The sequence below is a fragment of the Sesamum indicum genome, linkage group LG11, assembly GCF_026168435.1.
Source record: "Sesamum indicum cultivar Baizhima isolate 11 linkage group LG11, ASM2616843v1, whole genome shotgun sequence".
Classification (NCBI taxonomy): Eukaryota; Viridiplantae; Streptophyta; class Magnoliopsida; order Lamiales; family Pedaliaceae; genus Sesamum; species Sesamum indicum.
In genome coordinates this window covers 15,621,608-15,642,580 of record NC_142667.1, presented here as the reverse complement: position 1 = coordinate 15,642,580, position 20,973 = coordinate 15,621,608, and the positions used below count along the sequence as shown (strand labels likewise).

The 20,973-nt window shown below is 36.1% G+C and overlaps 5 protein-coding genes and 1 pseudogene across 11 annotated transcripts; 4 read left to right on the top strand and 2 right to left on the bottom strand.

The window, feature by feature from the left end:
* Window positions 1–361: 361 nt before the first annotated feature.
* On the top strand, window positions 362–1,293 carry LOC105174706 (histone H2A; the record flags this gene model as incomplete). The annotated part of the gene is made up of 2 exons (XM_020697889.2): window positions 362–556; window positions 840–1,293. Coding segments are annotated over 2 exons (438 nt in total), but the record flags the coding sequence as incomplete, so codon positions are not given.
* A 951-nt stretch (window positions 1,294–2,244) lies between these two features.
* Window positions 2,245–3,363, top strand: LOC105174418 (histone H2A.1). The gene is made up of 2 exons (XM_011096520.3): window positions 2,245–2,549; window positions 2,923–3,363. Exons 1-2 carry the CDS (start codon window positions 2,340–2,342, stop codon window positions 3,163–3,165), a joined length of 453 nt encoding a protein of 150 aa, XP_011094822.1. The 5' UTR covers window positions 2,245–2,339; the 3' UTR covers window positions 3,166–3,363.
* Window positions 3,364–4,754: 1,391 nt separating this feature from the next.
* LOC148785135 (histone H2B.9 pseudogene) lies at window positions 4,755–5,122 on the top strand (annotated as a pseudogene).
* A 445-nt stretch (window positions 5,123–5,567) lies between these two features.
* LOC105174416 (uncharacterized) lies at window positions 5,568–8,622 on the bottom strand. 2 transcript variants are annotated; one of them, XM_011096518.3, is made up of 2 exons: window positions 7,814–8,622; window positions 5,568–5,844 (listed from the first exon to the last, which is right to left on the bottom strand). In XM_011096518.3, the coding sequence occupies exon 1, from the start codon at window positions 8,517–8,519 to the stop codon at window positions 7,854–7,856; it is 666 nt and encodes a 221-aa protein (XP_011094820.1). In that variant the 5' UTR covers window positions 8,520–8,622; the 3' UTR covers window positions 5,568–5,844; window positions 7,814–7,853. The 2 variants fall into 2 exon arrangements, with proteins under 2 accessions (XP_011094820.1, XP_011094821.1); XM_011096519.3 differs by having other exon boundaries at window positions 7,864–8,620.
* Window positions 8,623–9,649: 1,027 nt separating this feature from the next.
* Window positions 9,650–14,045, bottom strand: LOC105174415 (soluble inorganic pyrophosphatase 4). Of its 4 annotated transcripts, XM_088875806.1 has the most exons (10): window positions 13,754–14,045; window positions 13,489–13,633; window positions 12,661–12,798; window positions 12,548–12,576; window positions 11,578–11,643; window positions 11,395–11,502; window positions 10,523–10,588; window positions 10,322–10,442; window positions 10,133–10,214; window positions 9,650–9,996 (listed from the first exon to the last, which is right to left on the bottom strand). In XM_088875806.1, exons 3-10 carry the CDS (start codon window positions 12,794–12,796, stop codon window positions 9,954–9,956), a joined length of 651 nt encoding a protein of 216 aa, XP_088731932.1. In that variant the 5' UTR covers window positions 12,797–12,798; window positions 13,489–13,633; window positions 13,754–14,045; the 3' UTR covers window positions 9,650–9,953. The 4 variants fall into 4 exon arrangements, with proteins under 4 accessions (XP_088731932.1, XP_020553545.1, XP_011094819.1 ...); XM_020697886.2 differs by lacking the exon at window positions 13,489–13,633 and having other exon boundaries at window positions 12,661–12,826; XM_011096517.3 differs by lacking the exon at window positions 13,489–13,633 and having other exon boundaries at window positions 13,754–14,042.
* A 1,774-nt stretch (window positions 14,046–15,819) lies between these two features.
* Window positions 15,820–20,750, top strand: LOC105174414 (ras-related protein RABE1c). 3 transcript variants are annotated; one of them, XM_011096515.3, is made up of 9 exons: window positions 15,820–15,974; window positions 16,100–16,223; window positions 16,747–16,819; window positions 16,906–17,006; window positions 19,499–19,564; window positions 19,738–19,835; window positions 20,083–20,145; window positions 20,217–20,309; window positions 20,402–20,750. In XM_011096515.3, exons 2-9 carry the CDS (start codon window positions 16,151–16,153, stop codon window positions 20,483–20,485), a joined length of 651 nt encoding a protein of 216 aa, XP_011094817.1. In that variant the 5' UTR covers window positions 15,820–15,974; window positions 16,100–16,150; the 3' UTR covers window positions 20,486–20,750. The 3 variants fall into 3 exon arrangements, with proteins under 3 accessions (XP_011094817.1, XP_088731500.1, XP_088731501.1); XM_088875374.1 differs by having other exon boundaries at window positions 15,899–16,076; window positions 16,151–16,223; XM_088875375.1 differs by lacking the exons at window positions 15,820–15,974; window positions 16,100–16,223 and adding an exon at window positions 16,296–16,645.
* Window positions 20,751–20,973: the final 223 nt, after the last annotated feature.

The following is a 20,973-nucleotide window of genomic DNA, read 5'->3' as shown; positions in this document are numbered from 1 at the left end:
GAAAACTTATATTTACTCTCGATTGACTTATTACTTATTTATTATATGTCAAGTATTCAGTCATCTATATTCTATTGCTTATGAAATGATGGCCCGAATTCAGTCCCCCCATACAAATTCCACTGGGGCCCAATTGGGATGGATAATGGGCTGATACAATCCAAATTGGGCCCGACTCTGAAATTTAGTAAGAAGGTGTTGTGATTGTATGGTTCTTATGGGCTACGATTTGCAGTTTACTCCCGTTGGACATTAAGAGTATGGGTTTTTTGCACTTCACATGTTTTTCATCATATTTCTCTTTTTTTTTTTTCAGTAAACTCTTATACATTTAAGTATTGAAAGAAATGGAGAGTGGTGAAAAGTAAAGAAAGGCGCTGGTGGAAGGAGGGGCAGCGGCCCAAAGAAGAAACCCGTTTCTCGATCCGTCAAAGCCGGCCTCCAGTTCCCTGTTGGCAGGATCGGACGGTACCTGAAGAAGGGACGCTATTCTCAGCGGGTGGGAACCGGTGCGCCGGTTTACATGGCCGCCGTGCTTGAGTACCTTGCTGCCGAGGTCTTCTTCTTTCTCCCTATTCTCCTTGTCGCAATTTGTAATCCAATCGTTTCTTCCCGCGCTATTGGCTGAGATTGAAGTATATAGTGTTGTTTCAATTTTTTTGATTGTGCTGGTTTTCTGCTGCTTTCGTGCCGTCGATTATTCGGAGCAATGTGAAGTTAGTTTATTCTATTTCGAATTAGGGCCTCAACGATAACCAATGTGTTCGATGCTTCTGGCTGTGAGATTAGATATTGTTCTCTGTTAGTTAACTTACAAACTTAACTGGAACTGCATTCAGGTTCTGGAATTTGCTGGAAATGCGGCGAGAGACAACAAGAAGAACAGGATCATCCCAAGGCACGTTTGGCTTGCAGTGAGGAACGACGAGGAGCTCGGAAAACTCCTGGCTGGAGTGACAATCGCGCACGGAGGAGTTCTACCGAAAATCAACCCTGTTCTTCTGCCCAAGAAGTCCGAGAAGGCTTCCGATACACCAGCAAAATCCCCATCCAAGGCCACCAAGTCGCCAAAGAAGGCCTAATTGATCTTCTTGTTGATGGCCGAATCATCAAATGACTTAGTTGTACTTGTATTTAGAGGTTGAGTTCCCTGTATGTAATTTGAAATAGTGTTGTTGGATTGTAGGAAAGAATGCTGACAATCAGTGGAGTGAATTTTGTAGTTTATCCTTGTTAGATGTTTCATGCATGATTCTGATCAATTGAATAGGAAGAATACTCCTGTTTAATTTCCGCATCATGTCTGACTGTGTATAGTTTTCTTTCTTATACTCATACACCCTACCCAAGATTGAACATTAAGATATCCCATAAAGGAAGTTTTGTGTCTGAAGCATTGAAGCATCTTCCAGATTGGTTTTATAATTGAGAATTTTCAAATATACAATTTTGCAAGATAAATTATTATTTATATGTATATACATATATTTGAAAAAATTAAGTTGCTTGTAGATATCGAAAAAGAAAGATTTAAAAGTGGTAAAAGGAATAAGATAGAGTGAAATGAATTCCACTAAAATAAAATGACAAAATATTACTTGTGAATAGGTTAATAAATTTCATACACATTGCACCCATGTCTTGAATTATATAAGATTTTCAAAGGAATCAAATCAATTAAAACCCTCAATCAATAATGAATTTAACAGATCATAGTTGACTATACTCGGAATTGATATTTGGACTACATCTACTCAAAAAATGCCTTACTTATCAATTATTTTAAAAATATTACTTCTAATTAGGACTCTTATTAGAAAAATGAGAAATCAAATTTCGAAAGTTCTTATTAATTAATTCTTGATTTGATTTTACATTGTTACCTAAACGTTCTTTTTTTCTTTTCCAGATAATGAAATAAAAATTTTGCACCATGTTTGTCACTTAGCAAAATAACTAATAAATTGATAATTAAAGTGATAAAATGAGTTTTTAAAATTTAATAAAAAGAAGCATCTTAATTAGACATGGCTTTAGAGTTTAGACTTGTTTCTTGTCGTACAATCTCCCGTAACCTTAGCCCTGTTGTAAGAGCGATGCCTGATTGGTTCAATTCCAAGCACGCGGATCGCCACTAGTTCATCTAAGGACCGTCGATGAAATCAATCCAACGGTTCAAAACTTCCACCTCATTCCATCCGTACCCAAATCCACTTGTTATTTAACCACCACCACCACCCCCGCAAGATTTACACGCATTGTTGCAATTCTGCTTTCAGTCTCACATCACATCTTCTTTTGTAGTTCTTCATTCATAATTTCTTTGTTACTAGAGAGAAATGGAAAGTGGCGGCAAATTGAAGAAGGGAGCTGGGGGAAGGAAGGGCGGCGGTCCGAAGAAGAAGCCCGTTTCCCGGTCCGTCAAAGCCGGCCTCCAGTTCCCGGTGGGCAGGATCGGACGGTATCTGAAGAAGGGACGATATTCGGAGCGGGTGGGTACAGGTGCGCCGGTTTACATGGCTGCCGTGCTCGAGTACCTTGCTGCAGAGGTGCTTTGCTTTCTCTTTATTTTCTCTGACTCGATTTTTACCTAATGTGCTCTTATTTCGATCCTCTTTGGCGGTGAATTTTTTCAACTGCGTATCAGGGTCTGCATATTTACTTTACTACTGAAAGTTGATATTAAAGTCGGGATGTTGCTCGATTTAACTGGTTTTCCCTCGTTGATTCTTCTGAAGGATTTGAATTTAGGGTTTTCGTTTCTGAATTAGAGTGTGAACATATCAATTAATGTTTTCCACTCTTTTTATCATGTTTGCCTGTTAGATCTATTCACCATTAAAATCCCTGAATGCGATTAGGGTTTGTGCTGTGTTACTGCACATCACGAAACTTACAGAATTTATCGAAAACTGTGGTCAGGTTTTGGAATTGGCTGGAAATGCGGCGAGAGACAACAAGAAGAACAGAATCATTCCGAGGCACGTTTTGCTCGCAGTGAGGAACGATGAAGAGCTCGGAAAGCTTCTAGCTGGAGTGACAATCGCACACGGAGGCGTTCTACCGAACATCAACCCAGTTCTTCTGCCGAAGAAGTCTGAGAAGGCGGCGGAGAAGCCAGCTAAGTCCCCAACCAAGGCCACCAAGTCGCCGAAGAAGGGTTAACTGATCCATGTTCTTGTGAAGTGTAGAATTGAATGACATTGTTGGGTTTCTTGAAGTTCAATGAATGTAATTTGAACGAGTGCTGTGTAGGGAAGGATGTTTATAACTGGAGTAATTGTACTTCATCCTCTACAGTTGCTTTTTAGATCCTCCACTATATAAATTTAATGGGAAGATTATCTCTCTTTTTTTTGGGTACTTGTGAAATCGAGTTTTTGTCTTTGCAAGGGGCCATGAATATTTGTAATAGCATTAGAATTAATTAGGAGGGTCATACTTTGGAAATTTCTTTGTGTCAAGAAAAGATGCCAATTTCTTGAGTTTCTACGTTGGAGAAAGATGAGTTATAAGGGGTGATGCCGAGTTTGATAATGGCAGTGGTGTCCTCTTGCAGCACTTGTTATTTGTCTATTTAACAACAATTAAGCTGGTGTTTGGGTGAGCATACAAGTTTTTAAAGTATTTATTTGAGATTTATAAAATGTCACAATGTAATTGGTAAATTTTTAAGATAAGATTTTGCACGTTCTAAAAATAAAATATTAGGAGTTTACAAGTCTTATAGCCATCAATTTATTTTAATATCTTAACAAGGTTTTTAAAATTAATTATAAATTTATTACTAATATTTTATAAATTTTATGTTTTTATTTTATTCAAACCCTAAGATTTAACTTTTTATAATTCTTAAAGACATCTTCTTCTTCTTCTTTTTTTTTTTTTCTAAATAAACTAACATTTAGAAATTTCATAATTTTTTTTATTTGCATCAAACACTAAGATTTAACTTTTTTATAAGTTTTATAAACCATCTTTTTTTTTAAGAAAAAAAAAAGTTTAGCCAAACATCACCGAGAGAATCAAGTGCATTAGCAAATGCATGATATGATGCATGTGATTCCTTTTGATGTTGTGTTTCTAAATATGTTGACACATTTCCTTCGATTTGATGATGATAAGGCCAAATGTGGAGTGAGTTACTTATGAATCATGTATTAAAGAGGAAAGGAGAAAATAGGTTGCAATTATAACTACAAGAAGGTTGAATTGGCTTGTCATTTCCTTTAGCAGTAGGGGATATTTTGGTTTCCCCAAACCCCTACCATTGTATTTAGGAAAAACAAAGAGTATAACCCAAAAAATTGTAACTTTAGTGTGCTGTGGAGTATGGACTACTCGCCTCATACAATGACACATTTTTGGGATCACATGATAAGAAGAGGGGTAGGTTTATCAGCTTGTTAATCATCCAAGTTTCTTTTTGCCACATTGTGGTGCATTGATGTTGGGTTTTTACTCTTTTTCCATTCTTTTTAATCTCAATAATCAACAGCTAAAATTAGAATGCTATTCTGAATCGATTGTATTGTCATATATACATATATATATATATATATGAGGTCAAGTTTTTATCCTCAGACCTACTCTCACACACGCTCAATGAATTTTGAAACCAACACTTCAATTATGAAATGTTGAATTCTTAACTATTAGAGTTTCTCCTAGAAATGAGGTCAATTGTGTTCGCACGGATCATATTTGAGAAAAATAAATGCCATTGAGCTACATTCTCCCACTGATTTTGGGAAATGGCACCAAATGCAGAGAAAAAGCCAGCGGAGAAGAGACCGGCCATGGTGGAGAAGAAGCCGCCCAAGGTAGAGAAGAAGATTGCAAAAGAAGGCGGTGCCTCCGATGGCAAGAAGAAGAAGAAGATCAAGAAGAGTAGGAGACTTACAAGATATACATATTCAAGGTTTTGAAACTGGTGCATCCAGATATAGGAATATTGAGCAAAGCTATGGGGATTATGAACAGTTTCATCAATGATATCTTCGAGAAGCTCTCGATGGAATCATCGCGGCTGGCATGGTACAATAAGAAGTCGACGAGAACCTCACGAGAGATTCAGACTGCGGTGAGGCTAGTTTTGCCTGGTGAGTTGGCCGATTGTTGATTGGAGAGATTTATGAGATTGTTATGGAGATTAGATTAGATTTGTGAAAGGAAACATGGATTTAGGGATCTCAATGGAATTTATTGATGTTTTTGCTTGAAATTTTGTTTTCGCTCTTTTCATTTGATATTGAACAGTGCTTCAGAGAATAAGCATTCGAATTCACAGATTGCACCAAGCTATCATATGAATACGCACAATCAAACTCTCCACAAGGGAGACATCAAATGTTAAATGCAGTTTCATACGATAAACCGACATGCCATGTTTCAGGACAAACCGACATTTTTACATAAATCACAGATAAGCCGAATTGCAACTAATAATCCATTTTCAAGCAGCAAATGGATCCTGGGTTGTAAGAGAATCTATACAGTAAGCTGTTTGTACATTTCAACAATTCCAAACATTTCTTCACCAAACTCTTGAACAGAGCAAAGCAATATAATAGAACAATGATAGCTCATTAGCAAGAAGCAACTTCCATCAATTCTGATCTTAAAGTACATGCGTGTATTCCAGTTAATTTTATACTGTAGAAGGAAAGCAAAACTGCCAAATTATGCCCTCTGAAGCATGCAAATTGAGCAAACAGCTCAATGAAGGTAAGACACAAAGTAAAATGCGGTGACTGTATGAGACAGATAAATTGACTTGTGTGCTTCCAACTTCATCCCACAAATGATCTTTATTCTGATTTGGATATATCTCTCGCCTAGAACCTGCCATTGCAACGAAAAAAATGAGTCTTCAATGTTAGGCCACCCTGAGGAGAACTCGAGATTTAAATGCACACCTAACGATTGAGTAAATACACAAGTATGCCAGCAATCTTAAGACAATCTGAGTTCACGCACACACGGTAATAATGAAACTTGATTCATCAGTATGCTCTTGTTCTCTTTTGGTTGTTTCTCCTTTTCAAGTATCTTCAGAAGTAACCGGTTTCAAAGACCGTACTGTGTATAACAATCAAGAAAGCAGCTAAACTTTATAATAGTACTTGAACCGTATTCGTTTTTCAAGCAGTGGTGTTGCTCTCATTGTGCAAGAGTGCGCACAAATTCAACGTAAATGAAAACCATTTTTTCGTGAAGATATTTTGTTTTTTCAGCATTGATGGCATGGATTAATATGTTCCCAGAGTAAGGAGCACAACAAAAGTCAACAAAACTCTGGATCAACACCCAAAGAAAAACACAGCAAACAAAGTTGATGCCTCTTGTTCTCAGAAGAAAAGAAACACCAGAGCAAATGCCTTACTAAGTATGTCAAAGCAATAGTAGGATTCAAATTTCAGACTACATTGACTAAATTGATTGTCCATAAATGGTGTCCAATCAGGGATTCTAAGGTCCTAAAACCATGGTGAAGAAGGGTAGAATACATTCATTGTCATCAGATGTGGTTTCCAATATTTCCTCTTCTTCAAGTGTTCTATGACATGTGGTGGCAAGGTACTGGTCATGATCCCTTCGTTCCTGATTGAGCAAGAGTAAATGACCACAATGGTTATGATCTATATGATTTAGGCATAGTTATGTTCTCTCGCTTTTGAACCATCTACATTTGTGTAAGCAACAACTAATCCCAATATTCTCAGTATTTGTACTAAACAACTGAAGATTCAAAGGCAATGACTTTTAAGAGGCAAATTACTGTTTGATCTTTTGCTGGCAACACATGGTATAATTTGCCTAGAGAAAATAAGGGTTGAATATCTCCCTGGCTCAATTCTCCCGAGTCCTAGAACTAGTGTGGAAGATAGTTCTGTGTTACACCAACTCAAACTAGGAATACCCATATTTGACATGGTTGAATCAACACAAGGTAGGGGCAATCCAGCTATTAGCTGGCTCTCAAAGACAACAGTTAAGATCACCAATTATTCCATAGGCACCATTGTAATACTTGGACACTGGAATGGAGAAATAGAGTAACAATGCTGAAGCAAACTTTTTCATGTTCTCAAGCATATTATCAGAATAATGTCTCCCACATTGACCAAACAATCATCACTTGCATACAAAGTTACTAAACTAGAAAATTTGAGAAGTGAAGGCACTTTTATATCATTCCTCATAGAAATTCAGGTGAAACATAGCACTCAGTGTCTACTACACTGAAAGCATTAGGTGCTCAGAGATACACAAGAAAACACAAATAAGAAATGTCATCAAACTGTGGGGCTTATGACAGATGATCACTACAAAAGATAGGTGAAGAAATTATCTCTCTGTCACAAAGAGTCCCCACAGAAACTTGAAATATATCCCATTTCAAAGAGTATCATGATAGATTTGCTTGCATTATAAGCCTACAAGTACTTCTTCCTAGATACCATAGCATTATTAGACTTCAATCACAATGAGTATAATCATATAGCAAACATGAACAACCCATTATATATCCAGACAGAAGAGTTACATGTTTGCAAACTTAGAAGTCACAAGAGTTTCTAGTGCAACTCGTGTTTGTAAAGCACTGGCTATTTCGAAGATTGTACCTTGAGAACAAATTAAAATGGCAGCACACAATTTGCAAAAATTTCAAATAGTTAACCAACTCAAGTCTTTAATAAGACATATCAGATTCTGAAGGGCATTAGACCTTATAACATTTCCAACAAATTCGACGCAGCAGGGGACAAGGAAAGAAAAAAGAAACAATCGGATCAGAGTATGTACATACTAATAGTGATAAAAGTGCAACAGAAAAGGGTTTGGTCATCTTATATAAACCTCGGTGACCCAGAATTTGCATTTAAATTGCGATGAAGAATCCGTCCGTTGCCTGATCCCACAGAGTCAATCAGCTCTTTCAACCCCATATTCCCCACCTTCTCCTCCTCCCTCTCCTTTTCATCATCATCATGATCACTCTCCTTCTTCGCAGTCTCCTTCTTCATTTTTCGCTTCGCTGCACCAACCCTCTCGAAGTAATTCCCATAAATATACTCCGGGGTATAGCCATTCTCCTCATCAAACAACATAATATGACCATGCCACTCCCAAACCCGATAATCGGACCCGGTTTCCTCTTGAAACCCGACGCAGATATGGTGCTCCCCAATACTTATAGCCTGACCAGAATTAGGTTTCAGCTTCTCAATTTCCCCACTGAGAATAGTACGGACGATTTCTTTCTCGAGCCTGGATTCTTCTTTAGCGAGCTGGGTTTTGGACGAGGAGGAGGAGTCCTCGTTGTCGGAATCGGAATCGGATTCGGAGAGATTGAGGAGGAGGTCGGAGAAGAGGAGGTCTTCGAGGGACTTAGCAGCAGAGGAGGTCGAGGAAGCGTGGGGGCGGAGGTGGAGGCGGGACATGAGGGACTGGAGGAGGAGGTTATCGAAATTAGGGGTGGAGGAGTTGAAGGAAGAACTGCCGCTGGTGTTCATGGTTGTTGGATTGAAAGGGAATCTTGGAATGGGGAGGTTTTGGTAGGGGTTTGGGTTTGGGGACAGCGTAATTATAATTCTTAGAATTTTCGTAACACAAAGAAAGGTAGGAGTCACTGGGGTTTTGACTTTGTAGGTTGCACGGCTTTGGTGGCCCCAATTTTAAAATAAACTCTACGTCCAAGTACTCACCACACTATTTCCCCTATAACTAATAACACCTACAGAACTGATTCATCACTCTGAAATCAAATTTATGCTTACAATAGTATTCAATTTAAGAGTTTTAACTTTAGTTACACTTGATCAATATATTGTATGGGTGGTGTTCACTTTTGACATACAAAAACTTGTAATTGACGCTCGTCAAGAAGCAAAAGGATAGAATAGAAATGTAAATATTCAAGTGAGTGAGTCTTTCTAATTTATACCTTTATTTGCTTCTTTTATTATAGGATTAACTGGCCGTTGCCACATTGTATAAAATAAGATGTTTCTTATTTTAAATATATTATAAATAAAAATAGCTTAAAAATATTATTAATACCACCAAAAAATTGGTAACGCACCGCAGTTGTAAGTGAGATATTGCTTTTGACTTTATATTAGAATAGATGATGTATACATAATGTGATTAATTGTTTCTATCAAACAACAATAATAATACATATTTCAAATATATACTTATTTATTTTTATTTTTCACTCTATATCTTTATAAAACATAACAAAATACTCCAAAAATCAAAACCAAACATGATAACTTCTGGGTTCTGTTCCCTCATAACATCTGTAGAGATATATTTTTATTTTAAGTTCAAATATCATTACTAAATTGTTATAGTGTAAGCCACACATATTATATATATATATATATATATATATATAGTTAGTGCGGACGATAATTAAGTTCCGATCAAATCATCCTTTGACAAGAAAAGAAAAAACATGGAGGTTACAGTAAACAATATAAGATACTCTGTTCCTACTATAAGTACGTCAAAATTGCACTGATGAAAGTGTACCAGAAGTCAGTGATCTATAAAGACCAACAATACATGCATATCTCGCGGAAAAGAATAATAACAATAATAATAGAAAAGAAAGAAACAGTAAGTGCAAAACAATACGTAGAAACAAACATAAATTCCAGGGCAAAAAATGGGGGTTGTAAATATCCAGATGTTACAGAAGAGGAAGGACCAAAAACAGTCGACAACCAACCACTTTTTACAAAGCAAATAATATATTATATTATATATTTTGGGGTTTCCCTAAAAGGCAGTACAATCAATCTACCTTTTATAAAGTAGTTATTCTTCATCATCATCTTAATACTGTATATAATAAGCTTTCTTAGTATATTAATTTCATTGAAGAGGCGAAACTCAGAGCATGGTGCATCACCCTTCGCTTGCAAACAGGTGGAACCAAACTACCGCCTCAAGTTCTCGACTATGTAGTCTGCATACAGGTCCCTGCACAAGAGAAAGAGCGCCGGGTATTATGAACAAAATGAAGAAATAATGCATTTAGGTTATTATTTGCTGAAAAACAAATCTACTAAAGGAGACAATTGAGAACAGTCCAGTCTGCCAATCGTTTCCGTCTTACATGGAACGCTGGATTGCTTCGTAGGCTTTTGTAGCTGGAAGAAACTCATCAACTGCAACATCTTTGTTCTCATTTTTCTTGTCTGATTGATTGTTAAGATCACAAGTAACAGAAACACAAGTCAAATTCAAGTTTGTTCAACCGAGAAAACAAAATTCAGATGATTTTATAATCATCTAAAAAGGATACAGTCTTCGAAAAAGCGGCGGATTTCAGCCAATCGGTGTGGTGGAAGCTCCTTAATGTCTGTGTAGTGCTTATACTCAGGATCATCAGCACATACAGCAATTATCTTGTCATCTCTCTCTCCCTGTTGTGAAAAACAAGTCAACCATTTTTTCTCGGGAATTGTCAGGTGAATATGATATACAAATTGTAAAGTACAAGTACCTGATCTATCATGGGCATGAGGCCTATTGCTTTAGCCCTGAGAAAGCAGCCTGGAAGAACTGGTTCCTGAATATGTTGGTCAAGAAAGTTAAATCACAAATCACTGTTCACAAAGACAATATTTTAAATGGTTGACTTGACTTGTTTTCCAAACCATAATTTACTACCACCATTAGGAGATTCACAAGTATCCAGAATAACTAAAGAATGGATCATGTATAAAAAGATGATCAAGCCAACAGATGAGATCAATCACAAAGAAATGCTGATGGGTCGAATTTCACATCAATATTAATCCAAGTGAAATTTAAAAATCACATTGTTACAATGGTTGATTAAACAAATAGGTTTCTCTTCCATTTGTCCCCTGGAAATAGGTCATACAGACTGAGTATGTCATTTGTGTGACCTTCAAACAGGCAGATAATGCATCAGTTTCTAGCTTCTTATTAGCTGGTTAAAGGCACATCCTAAAGTATAGGCTCAGATACAGATATCATCTTTGAAAGGGAAGTTATACAAACTGAACTCCAGGACCTCCTAGTGACTAATGAACATTGTGTTTCCATAACAAGAAACAGATTAGGAAAAACACAACCACCACAATTACATGTACCACGGAGATAATGTAGGTTGTTGGTCCAAGTAAAAGGAAACTGCAAGATGTCGCTCCTAATTAGATCATCCAAATAGTGTGTATTTGGGGGGAAAAGAAAAGTAGTTCCCCCCTAAAGTAAACCTATAGAAATGCACTACACATGTTTGCGATATTTCTTTTATGTATTTTATCTCGAGGCACATATCAACTAAAGATTGTGCATTTACAATATAGTATCTCAGACTACGTGTAAGAAATCCTGGATTCATCTTACCTGCATAATGACCAGTACATCCATTGGGTCATGATCTTCACAGAGCGTACGAGGGATGAAACCATAGTTGTGGGGGTACACAACTGATGAATAAAGAACACGATCAACCTGCAGGTGCAAGCATATTTTTTATACTTCGCATTAACTAACATAACTTGCTGTAGAAGTTAACAAGGCTGATACCTTGATTAGACCAGTATTCTTGTCAAGCTCATATTTCACCTTGCTTCCCCTACTAATCTCAACCACCTGCAGGATTACACAAGTTGGTCTGAGAAAGCTCTGCAAATAAAGCAAACTGCAGAAGCATCACAGCAGAGAAAGCAGCTGATCCATATTTGTCCATTTGATGTTCATATGGAGTTACTGAGTCTCTGAGAAACTTTTCACTACTATGGAAACGTAGTCCAGTTTGTCCAAATTAAATAGAGGGTGCAAAACTAAATTTGAGCGAGTATCAGTTTGATTCAATTTTGCTCCATCTGACATGAGCCTCAATGCTAAAGACTTCACAACCAAATTGAATGAGTTTGGCAATGCGCCAAAAGACTATATATATAACAGGTTAATGAGAGGAAAGAATTACAGAAGTTCATTGGAATTTAATGCAGTGCGAGATGGAAAATAGATGAATCAATAAAAGGGAATGAAGAAAGTGCCAGAAGGAGATCCGACCACTAAAGATTATTACTAGCAAAATTAGATAAGACTGCTGAGGAAAATGAACATATAATTTTAGGAAGACAAAAGGAAAGTTGCAAAAGAAACCAAATAAGGAGTAAAAAACAGAAGAGTGATAAATAGTCATGCAATTAGCCACTAATCACAATGACATGGCTTAGTTGACTTCACTCGAGTGGAGTACGATATTTCGAATTAGTAAACAGTTGGCAACTCGAGAACTGGAAAAATAAAATGGGAATCTATAAACAGATGAACTCCTTGCTCCTGCTATCTAAAATTAAACAAGCTCATTTGTAAGGAGATGATAGTTGAATACAAAATTCTCCTCAAGACATCCATTTCATATGATGACATACTTAATCTAGACGGATTCACAAAATTTCAACTCCAAGTACTGAATTTAACATCTGGAATCTTCTTCAGTTTATCACAAGGAAAATAGAGACTAAACAAACTTCAGTATCCTTACACAGTTGAAAACTATAGGTGCTCCAGGTCCTGCATTGCAAATAAGAAAGAAATATTAAAATGAAGAATTCTAATTGAGATTTGAACTTGCTGGGAGGGAGTTGGACTACACACCTATCTCAAGATCATGCCATGGATGAGCAGCAACAGTTTTCCTGGTCAGGGAAGAGAGGATCCTTTCATTAAGAGGGGAATGTGATGACTTCCTAACAACAGGGGCTTTGTTTGGCGTCTCAATTGGTGGAGTCATAACTGCAGGTGGCATATAAGATAAGATTTTCTGTCATTAATTAACACACAAGATTATCTAGTGGTACAGATTTGGTAAGAGAATTAAAAAAAAAAAAAAGATGTGAACTAAAAGGATATGTTACAGCTCCAAGATTTGATTATATCAACTGTTGAAAATTCAGGAGATATTATGCATCTATTATTTGGCAAATGAAATGAAAGGGCGATAACTACATGTCAGCTTCCTGTCAATACAAATGAAAAGGTACTCATAATGCATATTTGTCCTCTCCTCGTCACAAGCAAAATAATTCTAGAAAAAAAGAAAAAAGAAAGACCTTTGGTTCTTATTGGCTAAAAATGCTGTTATACATAAATTTTACAAAAAATTAATACACAAAGTCACAAACCATATAAAGGCCGGGGGACTGCAAATTGAGGACACGAAAACAGAGTATAACTGCAGAGTGGAGATTACTGAGATGCAGCGAGCCATCAAAAGTGCACTTAATTAACAACCATTTTATCAGACGGCAGTCAGAAATTAACATTAAAGGTAAACCTGCATCTATGAACGCATGGATCCCAGAGAACTAGATCCTCCGTGTGCACGCTTGTATAGTACTATATTATAAGTTTCTAGTAAATAGTATAATGTATGCATAAAACATACGTAGACGCACCCAAAAACCATTATTTACGAATACAAACCAACAACAGCATTAACTCGGAAAGAATCCAGCAGAAAATCCAAGCAATTTGCGTATAATTCTCAAACTCAGTACACATGGCTGAAGTACGCAAAAACTTAAGTTTCACAGAACAGAGCTTCTATGTTGAAAAACATCAACAATACCTGCATAAAAGTTCATACGTGTAATAGACTCATGCATGCCATACAACTAGGAACAAGAAAAGAGCTTGAAATACAGAAAAACACCAAACAAATGCCTTAAAATCTGAACATGAAGAGTACCTGCAACAGCAAAGTACGCCAATCGAAGCTGTAAGAAAGCGTCGGTGAGAAGATGAGGAAAAGCTCAGATCTCGAGTATAACACGGAGCGTATAAATGAAGGCAAGGCAGGATATTTATAGCTGAAATGAATGGCTTAGAGAGAGAAAAACCCTAGTGAGAGAGAGTAAAGCAAAGCTTTCAGCCCGAGCCAGTGGCGGTGGATTACGCGTTCCCGCTCCGTTTGGTGCTTTGCCATTTAAAAGACGGACATATTCAAAGGAAAAGGGAAGAAAAACAAGGTAAAAGGATAATTCCATTTTCTCTCTCTTCCCGAATAAATTTGCCATAAGCAGAAGAAGAAGATTCTAATATGATGTCGTGGGTCCTCAACACGTGGCGGCATATGATTGGGTTGGTTGCTCCAACCTCAGTGGACCCCCGGGAGTTGATCGGACAGGAACCTAATACCTCACGGGCCGTGGGCATCATTCTTCCGGAGGAATTTTATTTAAAATCGTTAAGATAAAAGAAAATTTTAACAATAATTAAAAAAATATTTCAACAAAATAAGCGGAATCGTGCTGTAAAACGTGCGATTCTACAAGAAAAAAGAAATAAGAATAGAAGAATCCACTGCGATTCTTTGATTGAAAATCAAAATCAATAATAATCAGAGAATCGTGGACAGAGTATTAGGCATATGAATTTTCCATTCCTTGATAAAACTAAAAGGCGAAGAGATTTTGGACGGTGGGTGATTCCATATATTATTTAATGATCAAAAGTGAATTGAGGAAAAATCAATTACTCTATATAATTAGCACTTAACTTCAGGTCAAATGGTCAAAACATAACCAAGTTTTACCTTTGAAGATTGTACATTTGGGGCTCGCAAATAAAAAGCATATACTTTGGTATATGCTTTCGCAGTAATTGAAAAGGGAACAGAATTGATGCTACAAATATTATATTTTTTCTTATAATTACTGTGCCTCCTCTAACATTTGATATAATTCTACGTTCTTTCTCCTAATTTGTAAAGTTATATTTATCATCTCTATCATTTGTTTATGTCTAACAAGTAAATTTACTAATTAGTCAAATTTTATCGATTTTGTTGATATCAGGAAAGGAAAAAAATTGGATGAAATTTCATATTTATATTCTTGTTGTTGTCCTATTGCATGTCAAATAGATATTTTTTGGACAAAAGTACCCTTATAAGGGTGAAGATATAACTTCTCATATGCATTAGGTTTATTTTATAAAGATATATTGGTCATAAAAGGTTTATTTTATCTGCAATAGGTCATAAAATAGTCAATTGAGGGTAAACATAAATTTTCATTCGACTTATTTGCTAATACCATTAAATTCAGTAAAATTTGATTAACGAGATAATTTTTTATTATACATAAATAAAATTAAAAAACTATTAAATACAATTTGTTTTAAATCATAAAAAATCAATGCATAAATGCACTGTAATTCCCCCTTTATATTTTTTGCATGGAGCCCAACGTAGCTCAACCCACCCGCATCTTGTTTGTGGATATAGCTGCAGTTAGAATTTGTGTGGCCCATCTATATTTTAGGCCTCGATTCTCCATGGGCTAGACCTCACTGTCTGGCCCAGGCATTATGTGAATATGCTACCCGTTAGTTTTTGAATGTTAAGTTCTATATTTAAAAAAAATTATATATATATGAACAAAATAATATTTTAGTTTTATTATATTTTGTATACAAGTAAAATATGTAATTATTATTTTAAGTGACATAAATTTTATTAACGTGATTAAAAAAGACCCAAATTTGCTGTCCCTTACCACTTTTGCATTGGTTTTCACATATATTAAAGTTTTATGTTTAGAAATTAAGAAAAAAAAAGGAGTGTTGTTGTTGTGATGATATTTTAAATAAAGTAATGGGGGGCAATCCAAATGTGTAAATCCAGCAGTAATGGGCCTGGTCCAGGCTGTCCAAGGCGTATCCATTTCCATTTCCAACCCATAGTCATCCCCAGATTTCTTACTTACTCCGAACAAACACACTTTTTTAGATATATAATAATAAATAATAATAATTCTCTCTCCATCATTGATTTATTCAAAAATAGATAAAATAATAATAACTAAAAAGAAAATTGCAGAATTCAACGACCGACCGCTGCTGCTTCCTCCTCTTTTTCCTCATTCCTCATTTATTAGATCCATCTTTTTGCTCTTTCCTGCGATCTGGTAATTATTTCCATTGCTCTCTTTGAATTTCCCCGTTTCCATTTTTTTTTCAAATTTCAAATTTCAGATTCCATTTCGTCGTCGGATATTTGAAATAAATAAGTAAGTATCATTTTTGTTGCTAGGGTTTATTTTTGAGGAATTTGTGGAAAAAAAATTAAATACATCTAAATCAGATGGCCGCTCCACCCGCCAGAGCTCGAGCCGATTATGATTATCTCATCAAGCTTCTCTTGATCGGTGATAGCGGTGCGTGTTTTTTTTTCTTTTTCCTGGATTTCTTTTGGTTGTCTTTTGGGTTATTTTAAGCCTTTTCTGCGTTTGGAATGTGAGATATGTGATTAGGATGTAGATTTTGTATTGTTTCGGCTGCATTTGATGGAAAATGTTTGAATCGTTTCCGCATTTATCATTCTAATTATTTGGGTGGGTCTCATTTACGATTTTTTGTATTTTCGTTTTTTGGGGCTCTTGTATGATATAAGATGAGATGTTTTATACGATTTACTGGTGAAAACGGTTGATGCTGTTTAACTGCTCGTATGGATATATGCTCATTTCGCAACCTGTATTTCTGCTTGATGTGATAAGGAATGCTTAATAGGATTTGATGGGATAATAAGTTTTTCCATGTTCTAGATTCCTCTGTTTCTATATGCATGTGTTTTCAGGTACACATTTTATTTTATGAACTTTTAATTATGAGTATCTTGAATATGTTGTTTGATTTTCATTTGAAAGTCTGAATTATTGTGATGTTTTTTTTTTCCAGGTGTGGGTAAGAGTTGCCTTCTTTTGCGTTTTTCTGATGGTTCTTTCACCACCAGTTTCATTACTACCATCGGGTAGGTCTCCATGTCTAATAACTTGTTAAACTTTGGCAGTTATGTCTTCTCCTGTCTGTTGTATTTGATACTGTTTTCTTGTACAGGATTGATTTCAAGATAAGAACTATTGAGCTTGACGGGAAAAGGATCAAACTGCAAATATGGGATACTGCTGGACAAGAGCGATTTCGGACTATCACAACTGGTATGTGTTTGAGTGACACAGGAACCAGCTCCTCTCTTATCTGGAGGACAGCTACTTGAACTCCAGTTCAGTTAAACTTTTTTCTTGTGCAAAGGGGTTGTGGCATATTGTCCGCAGTATGTGCTTGCAATTACAATAAGTAGCAAGTTTGGAAATATGAGTGCCGTTGGCTAAATGAGAAGGAAATAGAGGAAGAAGAATGCATCTATCCCGTTTGGCATTCTATAACATTCTGCTTTGGAGTGCTATTTGAGTGGAATATTTTGCTGCTTCTTACGGCTTATCGGAAGTTGTGAAGTTATGCATTTGGCCATGCTGATTTGAGAAGTAAATGATGAAATGATGACGTGTTCTTTATACTACTGGATAGGCTAAAGTGAACATCCATAGTTTTCACTTGCTGGACAAGCATCCAGAATTAGGTTGAAGCACCCCTCAAGTCCTATGGTGATCACAATTTAGCTCCATTCTATTACAGATTTTCTGAAATTAATGTGTTTCTTTTCTCCTTTTTGCTTATTTCCCTCCTAACCGTATATGTTGATGTTGTGGTTGCCTTCTCTTTCTTTTTCTTCATTGTCCTCTGTGGTCCAGCTTAATCATGCCTCTAAATATGTCTCCATTCTCACCCTCCCTATCCTCTTTCCTCATGATGTTTTTCTCTGTCATGCTTCCCCCCGCTTTCAGTTTCTTTCTGACCACTTTCCTTCTTCATGCTTATTAGTTTCGGGTTGTTGATGAGGATTATATGATGTCAGGACGGTGGAAGGCAGTGAAAGGGGTTGCAATAGTGGAACATCATTTGGATTATGGTGGAGGGAGTACTTCTATGAGGAGCTTGTGATGTTGTGTTAGGGGATGGAATTGGATGGTAGTTTATAGCGAAAAGGAGTTGGTTGATCAAGGACGAGCAATAGACAATTGGAATGTTGGAAGGGTGATAATGCCTTTCATTGTTTCAAACTTTAGGGCATTAGAACGACTTCACTCCCTCTGGAATCCCTCAGCCTAGGGTACCTGAACTCTGTTCATTTTTGTTAAGCTTTGAAGAGGTCACAGAGCATTCTTTGAACTTATCAGCTCTTTTTCCGACTTTCTCAGGCCTTCTAAAATGCTTTAAGCAGATAATTGGTTTGTGAGCTAGTTTACCAGCTGATATGCAGTTCAGAACAATATCAAGATCTTGTGTCACTCAAAGAATAACTACTGGCAAATAGAGATATCTGTGGATTTCTGTTGAACACTAATTTGGACTTGTTTTCTTAGTTCATTTGCTGCATTTATGAAATATATTCTAACTAGTTATTACTTGCTTAATGCATGTGATGTATGTTCTAGTATTTTGATTCTTTTACAAAAAAAGATAAGTTGGTCTCATCATGTAAATCATAAACATGGGATAGAAGAAGTGGAAATGGAGAAAAATTCTAATTATTGCATTAAATTGAGTGCATAGTAGATTGAAACAACTTATATGATAAATACAATATTTCTTCTAAAATATTATGTATATTCAATATTTCAGTTGCTGCAGCATTAGTCAACAACAGTTAAAAGTATAATTTTTGGGAAAAATTGTGAAATTAAGGGAACGTTATACTTATATATATTTGTGCAATTTCGATTTGAAATCTATGTTCACTCTTACATGTGTTTCCCAAACAATGAGTTGCAGAGCAGTTCTTGGTCATTTAATTTTGCACCCGTAGTTAGGACAATATCTCTGAAACCCTTAAGTTACTTATCTCTTAATTTGCTGTTTTTGAGTTTTGGGCATACCCTGTTTCTGTAAACTGTGAATCCAGCCAGCAAATTCATGGGTTAGTAAAGGCAATAATTGCACCTTTCAAAGCTGATGGGTGATTGTAGCTTATAGCTGAAGGTCGAAACTTCCACTGGGAACTTTATGGGGAGTTTTTCTGCTCGCTCCCTCACAAGGCCTTTTCGGCCATTTAGAGGGTGTTTTGACTAAACTTATTTAAAGAATCTTATAAATCCTCACATCTTATCATATGTTTCTTGAGATTATAAAATGCTATTCTTAATTTAAGAAGTCTTTGAATTGCTTGATAAAATAAGATTATAGAGTTTATAATTTGTTAAGAATGGCTATTTATGATTTTTAAAAATAAAGTTAGGGTCTTATTATTATTATTGTTGTTGTTGTTGTTTTTGTGATTATTATTCTTATTATTATTCGGTGTAAAGGAGTTATAAGATGCTAACATTTTCTTTTGGAATTTGTAAGCTCTTTTCCCCAAAGTTTCTCTAAACATCTGGGGACATATTTTATAAGCTTAAGTTGATACACTCTTAGCTATGAGAAGAAGGATCTGTGAAATTCCATGTTATATCCTGTTCCTTTATACCGTTTGGTTAGTAAATAGTTTGCCAATTATCTTTTGATCGTTATGCTTATAACCTATTTAGATGCCCAAGCATAATTTCCTTCTTGAATATGAGCGGTTGCTTTAATATTTCTTCTTTTGCAGCTTACTATCGTGGAGCAATGGGTATATTGCTGGTGTATGATGTTACTGATGAGTCATCTTTCAACAGTAATCACTCTTCATTTGGATCTTTCTTTTCTATTGCTGCAATCACTAGTAGTGGATTCATCTTATCTTTTATGCGCACCTAATTCTTTCCTCATGTATCAACTAACTGCGATTGTGTAATTATTTTACAGTATGCTCAATTTTGTTAAAAACTGACTTTGTCCTTTTCTCAGACATTAGGAATTGGATCAGAAACATTGAACAGCATGCCTCTGACAATGTCAACAAGATATTGGTGGGAAACAAGGCTGACATGGATGAAAGCAAAAGGGTATGCCAGTATGATTAACTAGATTACATTTATTTAAATTAATTTGAAACTATAAAATCTAATCCCCTTCAGTAAGACATGAGATTCAATAAATCAGAATTATAAGTGAGTGATGACAGGAAGCCAGCACGAAAAATGGCCAGAATGATTAACTAAAGACTGACATATCAGTTATTTTCTTTAATGTTCATACTTTTCTCTAAGTTTGCTTTTCCCCACTATGGCGTGACTAATTAAATTTCCACAGGCTGTTCCTACCTCCAAGGGTCAAGCACTTGCTGATGAATACGGAATCAAATTTTTTGAGACCGTAAGTAGCATATTGCTTATGTTGGACTTTTGTATCAAATGATTCAGTCTAAATATCATAATGTCAAACAGAGTGCTAAGACAAACATGAATGTGGAGGAGGTTTTCTTCTCAATTGCCAGGGACATAAAGCAAAGACTTGCTGAAACTGACTCAAAGACTGAGGTATCAAGAGTTTATCAGCTACCTGCAGGCATGTTTATTTGCGCTATACGTGCCATATAAAGACTGATCCATGAGTTTTTGCATGAATGCAGCCTCAGACCATAAAAATTTCCCAACCAGACCAGGCAGCTGGATCTGCCCAAGCTGCTCAAAAATCAGCCTGCTGTGGTTCTTGAGCAAAACCCTGTGATTAAAGATTGGCTGGCCAGATATGCCCCTAAATTGACCATTTTGACCGAGGAACTAGTCTTTGTTATGACTATATCGGTGTTGCTTGTATTGCTATCCCTCATTATTTTTAGAAGATGCTAGACAATTGTGTTTTATTGGCAGATCTTCATTAAAGGAATTGATTAGTATATATAAGTCTTTGTTATGAACTGTACTGAGTTGAACCTCAAGCCACTGAATTGCATTTTAGTTTGAAAAAAGTTTCTTCTATTTGTTTCTTATGGTGTAAAGATCAATGTCTGCCAATCCCTTCAAGTTAGGGAAGCAAATACTCTTGCTCCAACTCTCATTAGACGTAGATTGATGCAATTCTATCTATGGTTACATTGGTGATTTAATTCCCCCACCTTTGTTAGTTTTTGGTTGACAGCTGATAATTCAGGCTATAAGCCTTTGGGTGCTCGAAGGTATTCAGCAATACATGCATTACTGC

Excerpts from the sequence above, each read along its gene's own strand:
- LOC105174415 (XM_020697885.2), bottom strand. Across the intron at positions 10,443-10,522 it reads TCATGCCCATGATAGATCAG|GGAGAGAGAGATGACAAGAT; the intron begins GTACTTGTACTT and ends TTTTCACAACAG. Across the intron at positions 10,215-10,321 it reads CCGCCGCTTTTTCGAAGACT|ACAAGAAAAATGAGAACAAA; the intron begins GTATCCTTTTTA and ends ACAATCAATCAG.
- LOC105174418 (XM_011096520.3), top strand. The coding sequence starts at position 2,340 with ATGGAAAGTGGCGGCAAATTGAAGAAGGGAGCTGGGGGAAGGAAGGGC. Across the intron at positions 2,550-2,922 it reads TCGAGTACCTTGCTGCAGAG|GTTTTGGAATTGGCTGGAAA; the intron begins GTGCTTTGCTTT and ends AACTGTGGTCAG.
- LOC105174414 (XM_011096515.3), top strand. The coding sequence starts at position 16,151 with ATGGCCGCTCCACCCGCCAGAGCTCGAGCCGATTATGATTATCTCATC. Across the intron at positions 19,836-20,082 it reads ACATGGATGAAAGCAAAAGG|GCTGTTCCTACCTCCAAGGG; the intron begins GTATGCCAGTAT and ends AAATTTCCACAG. Across the intron at positions 20,146-20,216 it reads GAATCAAATTTTTTGAGACC|AGTGCTAAGACAAACATGAA; the intron begins GTAAGTAGCATA and ends AATGTCAAACAG.
- LOC105174416 (XM_011096518.3), bottom strand. The coding sequence starts at position 8,519 with ATGAACACCAGCGGCAGTTCTTCCTTCAACTCCTCCACCCCTAATTTC.